Source organism: Oryzias melastigma, linkage group LG9 (genome assembly GCF_002922805.2).
Source record: "Oryzias melastigma strain HK-1 linkage group LG9, ASM292280v2, whole genome shotgun sequence".
NCBI lineage: Eukaryota > Metazoa > Chordata > Actinopteri > Beloniformes > Adrianichthyidae > Oryzias > Oryzias melastigma.
Genome location: NC_050520.1, coordinates 6,777,738 through 6,787,878, shown reverse-complemented (window position 1 = coordinate 6,787,878; position 10,141 = coordinate 6,777,738). Strand labels below are relative to the sequence as shown.

Here is a 10,141-nt window from a genome sequence, read left to right as displayed (position 1 = left end):
ATAGCTCCATACAAAACAGAGTAAAATAGCCAAACAACAAAACAGAGCAAAGAAATATAACAAATTGATTTGTTTTTGCTAAAAAGCACACATTTTATTTTTATTTCCATATTTTGTTAGTTTTATTTGGATAATTTTAACAGGATATATTTAATGGAGATCAAAATATTGTGGGTTATTTATTAAATGTAGTTTTCATATTAAAAAGACATAAAAGTAAGGACATTTGAGTATTTTTCCTTTTAATGTTTAGTTTCTATCTTTTGTAACTTTGAAAAGATATATTTAATGGAAAGTAAAATATTGAACATTATTTAAGGTTTAAGTTGATTTATTCTGGAATAATATTCCTGCCTGTTTTTATTCATAGTAATGTTTAAAAGTTTTAAAAATGTAGTTGAGATGTGTTTTTGATTTTAATCTCTTGTGCGATTGAATTTGACACCCCTGGGTTAAACGAACCAAATTTACCAAAATTACCCATAAATTCTTATATGAATCAAATTGCTGCTAAAACGAATAAGTACATTCTTATAAAGAATATTTACTTTCCAACTACAATCCTAAATCTTCGGGCCCTTGACTATTTTTGGTGAATGCGTTGATTTAGAGCAACTTGTGGCTCCATTTAAGCCTCATTGTGGCTCTTAGGCTTTAAAGAAATGAAAAATGTACAAAAATACCGGTAATGAGTTTGTAGCTTTGGTTGACTTATTTTAGTTTAAGTTTAGGTTTTTAACATTTGATGCACATAAAGCACATATTCTTATCTTTTGCTGCACAACAGTGTTACTTTAAAGTTCTTAAACTGTAATTAAATTTACATGTGCAGATCTATAGGCTCCAGCAACCCGTGACCCCAAATGGGATATAGTGGGTTATGAAATTGGATGTATAAATCAAGAAAAAAGTGGACTCTACACCAATGTTTTCATGCTAATGTGATCTAAAGAAAGACAAAAAGGGATTCTTTTTAGTTTTGATTCTATAATCTTATAATATATATAATATATATATAACTGTGTCTCTGATTTGACGCTCTGTGTATTTTATTTTGAAAGCAACTTTTTGTGCTGCTGTCAAAGGTAAAATAAGCTAAAATTGTTAAATAAAAACATCTATCACTTCAGTACTCTATTTATTTATCACTATAATTCAATTACTGTAAATATTTAAAAGCTCAATCTTATAAAGAAATGGCTTCATGCCCATGAAAACATAAATAAAGTGCATTTTTCCAGGTGTGGCTCTTCCTTTAGCGTTAAAGGCTGCAGACCACTGATTTATGAGAGGGAACCCAAACTTTATAAAGTGTGTAAATCAATTTTTCCAGCTGTTTTTGAATAAAATGACCTCCAACAGTAATTTTCAGTTCTAAAATGACGAGAAATGATGCATCAGATTGCTTAGATGCGTTCAGATTTTTCTGGATGAGATGTAGAGGAACCTCCTCCCACCTGATCAAGTAATGCCAAAAACAGATTAATTTAATCTGCAGATGTCTCCGAGCAGCTCTCCAACCCAAAGAAAGATCATAAAGTCTTCCTTTACACAATCAGTTTGATCAAATGATTCCATTGAAAACTAAAAATAAGACGTTTCAGAAAATAGTTTCACAGTGAAGCCTTAATGAGGAATGTGGGCAACAGTTTCCCTGTGTTAAAGCCCCTCACGGACAAAAGCTCTTGATTAGGTTCCAGATTTGGACATTTCTCAGTCTATTAGCGCAGCAGAGAACTCCGAGGGTCAGATCGGGTAAAGCTCAGGCAGCTGATAAGAGGCTGATTATTTCTGGTGCTGAACTTCAACCAGAAAGGTTTATGGGTTTGTCTTTACAGATTTCAAAATAGTAGCATGCTTGATCTAGTGCCAAGATAGACATTTATGATACATCTTACATAAAAAAATCGTGGTGCAAATTTAAATGAGGCCAGAAATAGATTTATGTCAATTTTTAAAAACTTTTCTCAACAACTCTGGTTTGATCTTGATGGAAATAAAGTAAAAATGTTTGTAGTTTTAACATTGAGAAGTCCTTGCTTGGTTTCACAGAGCCAGAATTACCTTCTGATCCTAAGGGTTGCCAGAGGAGGTGGAGATGCTAACCTGATGGATTTTATCAGATGATCTGATGTTCATGTATCTTTATTAACTCAGGTACAAATGTATTGATTTATTCTGCCACAGAATGAAACCATTACAGCTTAATATGAACAAAATCCTATTCAGTTCAGGTTTATGGAGCGGCTGTGGTGCAGCGGTAGGGCGGTCGACTCCTGATCAGAAGTGAGCGGGTTCGACTCCGCCCATGTGTCGAAGTGTCCTTGGGCAAGACACTGAACCCTGAATTGCCTCTGGTGGAAGGTTGGCGCCAGTGTTCGGCAGCAGAGCCACCACCAGTGTGTGAATGTGTGAATGGGTGAATGGGTCTGTGACTGTGAAGCGCTTTGGGCTCTTGAAGGAGGGTAGAAAGCGCTATACAAGTATACGCCATTTACCATTTAAATTGGGGCCAATATTGTTTAAAAACCCAAATAAACTAATTAAAAAAAATATTGGTGTTTGGCCAAAAGAAATTAAGAAATAAGTGAAATGTCTTAATTATTTTTAGCTTCTGTTTTTTAAGGTTTGAAAACTCAGAATTTCAATCATTCATTCATTCATCTTCCAGACCGCTTCTTCCCTGTCGGGGTCGCGGCGATGCCGGAACCTATCCCTATATTTTTTGTTTTAATTTGTTTTATTTGGGTTTCAAATAATATTGGCCCTGATTTAGCTCCATACAAGTCTGGGTTTTTGCTGACATTTAAATAAACTCCGTGAGGAAGATCGGTCTGTGGTGGGTCCATGTGTGAAAACACAAACTTCTTTTGTGCTTAATAAGATAAACGACTGATTCAATCAGATTCCACAGCCTTGTGATCTGCAGGCCAGTGTCTGCTCTGACTCCTGCATTATGGGAAAGATGTGACGCATACGGCGCTTTCAGCCAAACGTAAATCATATGAAGGAGGCTGCAGGCTGTTGAAAACCTTCACTGACTGCAGGAACATGTGTGATTATTGTTTTTGAAGAATCAAGATTAAAAACTGATGACATGAAAACATTAGAAGCAGATTAGACAAATCTGTCTCAAACAAATAAAAGGAGATATTCACACAGAACTTGTTTGTTTGAACTGGTTGGCATAATAAACACCAATTTAATATGCTTACAGGAAGATAAAATCATAGTTTTACTACTTAAACCACATTTGTTTCTTAAAGCAGAAATACTTAAGAAAATAAATTACTGAAAATTCTGGAAATGATCAACATTCAGTCCAGCAGGAGAGAAGGAAAAACAATGCCTTCAACTTGGATTTTTAAAAGGAAATCCCATTAAACAGCAAAATCAGCCGCAGAAAAAGCGTTTTATCATGGTCACTTACTCTCAATGCTACACAGGTCAAGCACAAAAATGTGAGGTCAGACCTCAGAAGATGCCTTTAGCTGGACTAATGAGCTGGAATCATCAATGCAGGACCTGAAAGTCTGAGCGGTCTGCAGAAGTGTTTATGAGCTAAAGTGAAGCTGCCCGGGGAGCATTTTAATGAGCATGCAGGATGCTCTGTTTCTTCCAGACCTCTATCCTTAGGATTTTATAGAAAATGAAATGCAAGTTTGATAATTATTGGCTATTTCTCACTTGAATATTCACATTTTCACACACATGAGGAGATATACTCTTATTATGACCCTATATTTGCATCTGACTGACATGCATTTTCCATTTCCAGCTATGGAGACACATAAGTGTTCCTTGTAGTCTTTTAATTAAATAAATTGTTGTTTTCTAATATAGATCGACATTAGTTAGATTTAGACCATTTAAACAATTAGAAGTTTCCTGTGGGCGGGGCCTAGGCACGGACCCCCCTTCCCATTGCTGAGAGCTCTCTATTTACTAGCCCTTTGCTTATAACCCCCAACCTAAAATAGTTAAAATTCAAAATATCCTTAAAAACTTGAAAACACTTGAATTAGCCAAAACAGCTAGCATGTTGCTGAAATATTAGCTAAACTCCAAAATAGCCTAAAAAATCTAAAATAGTCCAAAAAGCTCACAGAATGCTAATTTTAAAACAGTTTCTTTTTAACATAATTATGAATAATAAAAAAGCAGGAATATTATTCCAGAATAAATCAACTTAAACCTTAAAAACTTTCAATATTTTACTCTACATAGAAATGTGTTTTATCAAAAATGAAACAAGTTATAATTAAGTACAAGATAACATCCGGTCATCAATAGCAATAAAATAAAATCATCTGGAGGGCCCGATAGAATTACCTGGAGGGCCGGATCCGGCCCCCGGGCCTTGACTTTGACACATGTGCCATATGGTGCAAAAGTGGGCAGAAAATGTTCCCCCCAGCTGAGTTTGTCGGCAGTTTCCATGGTGGTCCCACTTGTTTTAGCCAAACCCAACAGAGGACCACATTTTCTGTCCACTTTTAACCTGTATGGGGCCCACTTGGCTTTTCTGGCTGAGGATTTGAATAAAGAAATACTCAAAAATGCAATTCTCTTTAAACGTGTCCTCCATTGTCAGAAAATGTCACAAGACTGATTTTCTGAAGTAGATTTTTAAGCTTTTATAAAAGTTTGTGGTACGATTCTCTAAAAATGATTTTTTTTCATTAATATTGTCAGGTAGTTTCCTTTTTGCGCCCTCCCTTTGCAGTTTTTCTGCACATGCTCGATGCTCCTGCTAATTGCCGCGCTGCTGCTTCAGGAGACAAGTTCTGACACATCCGAGCGGTTCAGCCAAACGCAGGCAGCTGCGGCGTCTGCAGCGCCGTGGCTGTGCTCCCCCACGTCAGGAAAGGAGACACTGGTCCAGAGAACACTCCTCCCCTCCGTCCTCGGAGCGTTCCCCCCTTTCTCTCTGTCTTCCAACCATGATCTGGCTGCCAGTCTTCCTCTGCGCGCGTGAGCTCGACCATGACGCGGAGCAGGAGAGGTCCTCTCTAACGTCACCGGATCTCCATGCCCGGGACTCTTCTGCAGGACTTTGACTGTGTTTCTGTGAAACATGCCATGTTCTCGGGGGTGCTCGATTCTTTCTCTGCTCCACTTTGTTTTCATCCTGGCAGGCGGCCACAAAGAACTCTCTGACACACTCCTTTCCCTCCTTGCAGACCGAGGTCAGTGTGATGCATGGGAGTTTGAGGCTGAGTTTGCTGAAGTACTAAGTTTCTGTTTTGCAGGTCCTGACCGGTCAGTTGTCCATCCTGTGAAAACCAGCGCTGATGGAGAGTTTATTTCCAACGAGGTGTCTCACCATTTCAATGTTGGGAGACACAGACGTGACCTGCAAGGCCAGCCTCCTCAGAGCCAGGTCTACTATCAGCTTAGCTACAAGGGTCGAACCTTGAAGTTCAATCTGACTGCAAACAAGCATCTGATTTCCAGCGACTATGTTTTGGAAAAAAGGAAGGACAACTCCACTGAGCATCGCTCCGTCCAGAGGAACTCCTGCCACCTCATTGGGACGGTGGAAGTCTCTGGTGTTAGAGGGACCGCTGCCATCAGCACCTGTGCAGGACTGGTAAGAAGTGAACCCTTGAAAGAACGTCTGTCTGGAAAGGTTTTAGCACACAGCAGTGGGGGGCATCTCCGCAGGGAAGTGGGTACGTGGCTCCAGCAGTCATCAAACCCGTCCGCCTGACAGTGCGCTGCCTGTTAGTCCGCTGTTCAAAGGCTTCCTGACACTGTTTGCAGAAGGACTGTGCTGCAGACCCGCTGACTGCTCTGTCTTCCTCTTCACTTTCCCTCATTCATTCACTCCATTCCAGCTGCAGCCACACTTGCAGAACATCTTTGCAGAATGCATGTCTCGTGCTTCAGTTATGGCTTTTGGCACACTTTCATTGTGTGGAAGAATGGGATTTGACAGATGAAAAGTGAAGGAATATGAATGTTTTTAATTCAGGCTGTAGTCTTGGAGACACAAAGGCAAAGAATTTTAATCATAAAAAGACGACGAAAGCAAGGAACATTATATTTTTTCAATTTTTAACACTTTTATTTTAAATCACATAAGGATAAAAAATACCTCTGACATGATGAGGTGTTTTAGTCAAAGTCTCAACAATCCGGTGTTTGTGTTTGAATGTGTGTCAGCAGGAATTCCTCTCCTGCAGGGTCTTGCCTCTTTGTTAGCTCATTGGTTTTCACGACAAATCTTAAATGTGTTTCAAGAGACTTGTAACAAGAGGACTGCAATGACAGGGAGAACAGTGTAATTTATGTCTGACCCACTTTACAGGCTTTCCAGCAATCCTCAAAGGATACAAACTTTATCTAAACTTTGGAGTATTTATCCCAAATTTCTCGAATGTCCCAGTTTGTCTTGTCAAAGCCCAGCGACATGGCAGTCGAGATGTATCGTCGTGTTTCGTACTGTTGAAGAAGGTTTATAGCAACTGAAAGCACAAAGAAACCGCTGAACACAGAGACTCAGACGAACAGATGTGGGATGTGAAATCCTGCCAGCTGCAGGAGGTCAGTCACCCGGAGGAAACCCGGACGGGAGGACTGCTTACAAAATGAATCATGATAAGTTTGGGCTATTCGTATCTAAACAAACATAAAACACATCAGCAGGCTTTTTCTATCTAATCTCAACCTCACATACCCTTCTCTGACAATAATGAAGAAAAATCATGTGGTCTAAATGTGAAAGCAACCCCTAGCTCCTCCCTTTATATGTTTTAACCCCTTATTGACTAATGTCGCAAATATGCGACAAACCACTTTGACTCTAAAAAACTAGCTATAGCGGGGGTGTCAAACTAAATCGGACAGGGGGGCAAAATCCAAAACACACCTTATGTCCCGGACCGAACACAATAAACATTTATTGAACGCTCAAACGCTAATTTTTTTTAACTTTAAAACCGTAACTTTTTAACATAATTATGAAATAGATACATAGCACTACCTAATGCTAGTGTGAATGCTGTAAGCTGAATTTGGCTGCTAAAGATGCTAGTGTTTATAGCTGAAAATGATAGCTGAAAACCCTGAAGCTGATAGCCAGCTAAAATATCAGCTAAATGCCAAACTAGCTTAAAAGCTAAAAAAAGAAAAAAAAATGAGGTTTGCCAAAATAGCTAGTATGTAGCTGAAAAATTGGGAAAAAGCTTAAATTAGCCAAGACCGCTATGTAGCTGAAATATTAGTTAAACTCCAAAACTGCCTAAAAAATGGGAAAAAAGTTTAAATTAACCGAATCCGTTAGCATGTAGCTGAAATATTAGCTAAACTCCTAAACATTTTCACACTTTTCTCTGTCGTTTTAACTCCCAAAGTTAAAACCTTCATTAAAAAATGACTATAAGATTATAGAATGAAAACAGAGATCTGCTTGTGATCAAAGATTTGACAAACTAAATGTATTTTGTACAAGATACATGACACACAGGAGGTTGATTGACTACGGTCTAAAGTCAGTCAATATAGCGAGTGAACGCTGCACTTGGTTCCCACGCTGCTTTCATTACACACTAAACTATGCTAACGCTTTTAGCTATGGATAAAATACATAGGCAGTTTTTTTCAGCAGACCCCTGGCCAACTATTACACTGATTTCAGGAGGAGCTTTGTAGCAAATCCGGCTTAATTCAAATGTCTGTTTTCAAAGCTCCCCTAAAGTAGAAAAACTAAACAATTGCAGCCATTTTTGTTAGTATATAAAAATAAACTGCATCCACTGCTTCTATATATAGATTTCCTTCAGGAATAATAAAAAAAATCATTGTTTAAAGCTAAACACACTTCTTGAGCATCAATGAAGTCTTAATCTGTCTGAAGCCCAGCAGATGCTGGGAAAGTGATGATAATTTATCTTTTGAGTTCTGAGTTTATTTATGATTATGATTAAAATAGACCAGCATCATTCAAAGTTTATTTTTTGGTTTATCTAGATCCCCAAAATAAATGAACATGCAGAAAGTTATTTTGCATTCATGTTGTCTTATTGTTTTTCCAGTCATTTGAACACAACAAACAGGCTCTTTCTGAGTGTCTGCTGTTCCCTGAAAGACATCAACCAATATGTGCGATTAGCACTAAAATAGAAACAAAAATGACAGTTTTTAAATTAAAAAAATGTTTTTTTCAGATTCTATGTTGTTTTTTTCTCATATGAGGTCGCTCACTAAAACACTTCAAGCATCTGATTCGGCCCATCTGTCAAGTATTAGAACAACTGTGGCCCACAAGTCAAAACATGTACGGACATTTACATTTTTATCCAACCTCACATAGATTTTCTTTTTTTTGGCTCAATAAATTACAAGCAAATACATTAAATCTCATGATTTCTTATCATTTTAAGACAATGGACAAATGATCAGTTACACACTAAACTTCCAAAAATTGATACGTTGATGTCACTGCCAAAGGAACAAATGAAAAACAGCAACTTCAAGTATTTAACTAGTTGAAACCAGGTCACTCTGCAGTTTTCTCTCAATAAATCACCAGATGGTTTTGTTCTTAGAGTCATCAATCTTTTTGAAAAATACAATAGAATACTTAAAATATACCCTTTGAAGATGATGCAGAATCAATATTTAAAGACCACATAGGCTCATTAGTATCCATCCATGTATCATTTCCCAAACCGGCTTTATCCCTCTTGGGGTCATGGAGCAGTTTATCTGTCCCAGCTACTATTAGGAAAAGGTGGGGAACACCATGGACGGGTGCATCCATCGTTGAAGAATTTTTTTATTATTTTTGAGGGAGAAATACAGACAAAGGGATTTCTCTAGGATGATGTCATGGAGGAGACTCCAGCCACAAGCAGTGGTAGGCGGAGCTTCAGGAATCAAGTCGTTTTACTTCCGAATAGGAAAAAAAATTCACAAAATATAACTAATATTTCATAAATAGGCAAAAAAGGCTTAAGAAAATCCTGGAATGGTCCCTTTAAGACGCCTGATTTTGGACTGTGGGAGGAAGCTTGATAAAACCATCACATGCACAGGGAGAACATGCAAACGGCACACAGAAAGGTCCCAGCTGGGATTTGAGCTACACCCCCGTGCAGCCTTCCTCCAGCTGTTTTTATTCTTAAAGAGTCAAACTTCATGAAAAATGCAATAAAAGGCTGGAATGACTGTTTATTCCAGCCTACATGTGGAGTCAATATTGAAATACAACATTAGTATCATTAGTGTCCATTCCTTTTACAAACCTGCTAACTTATTTTCAGGGTCAGGGGGTTGCTGGGGCCTATCCCAGACAATGATAGGCAAACGGCCTGGACGGATCACCAGTTCATTGCTTATTATTATCATTACATAAAATGACTTTTTCATTGTAAATTGTGCAATTTCTGGTAATAATTACAATTAAAAATGGGCAAATTGTTCTATAAATCTCAGAATAAACTTAAAGTCAGGTTCAGATCAAAGTGACACAGAAAGGTTGTGTTTTTTATGCTTTAAAATGACATTTCATGGAGTTTGAAGCAACGTTTAAAAAAAGCAAAAAGTTTGAAGTGAAAAAAAAAATGTAAAAAAAAAATGCTAAATTGGTGTCATAAAAATGCAGACTTCAGGCAAGAACACAAGCTAGCTTTGAGTTTTCTGGGCAGTAATCTGAACCTTCACACATGCTTGTCTGGACAGAGCTGGCATAGCGCAGTCAGACCAGTCAAAGAATTAGAAATGCATGTTCTCTGTGATTAATGTTGCACGCAGGAAGGAAGGTTTAAATTATGTCGCTGGAATTTGCAGAATAATAGGCAAATTGTTCTTTAAGTTTCAGAATAAATTTAAAGTCAAGTTTCATGGGGTGCCATTTGTAAAGTTTTTTTCTATTTAGCATGTTTTAGTAGAAAAAAACAGGTTTTGTTTTTCAAATGCATATTTTTACCCTTTAAATTTATGTATTTTTAATGTTACATTTACAACTAAATATTTAATTAGAAAACTAAATATTTAATTTTATAAATTTAAATATTTAGTTTGCACATTAAATATTTACATATAAACTAAATATTTAGGTATCTTACTAAATATTTAGTTTAAAAATAAATATTTAGCTTGGATCTAAAAATAAAATTGTTAGCTTGATCTAAAT

General features: G+C 37.3%; 1 protein-coding gene across 2 annotated transcripts in view; it reads left to right on the top strand.

Moving 5' to 3' along the window:
• The first annotated feature begins 4,626 nt into the window (after positions 1 to 4,626).
• adamts12 (ADAM metallopeptidase with thrombospondin type 1 motif, 12) overlaps positions 4,627 to 10,141 on the top strand; it is a 33,236-nt gene continuing 27,721 nt past the window's right edge. Inside the window, exons 1-2 of one of the 2 annotated variants that reach the window (XM_024276117.2) lie at positions 4,627 to 5,189; positions 5,253 to 5,593. In XM_024276117.2, the coding sequence (XP_024131885.1) occupies positions 5,078 to 5,189; positions 5,253 to 5,593 (453 nt within the window). In that variant the 5' untranslated portion in view covers positions 4,627 to 5,077. Of the gene's footprint in view, positions 5,190 to 5,252; positions 5,594 to 10,141 lie in introns of those variants that run through there. The other variant, XM_024276118.2, reaches the window with a different exon arrangement.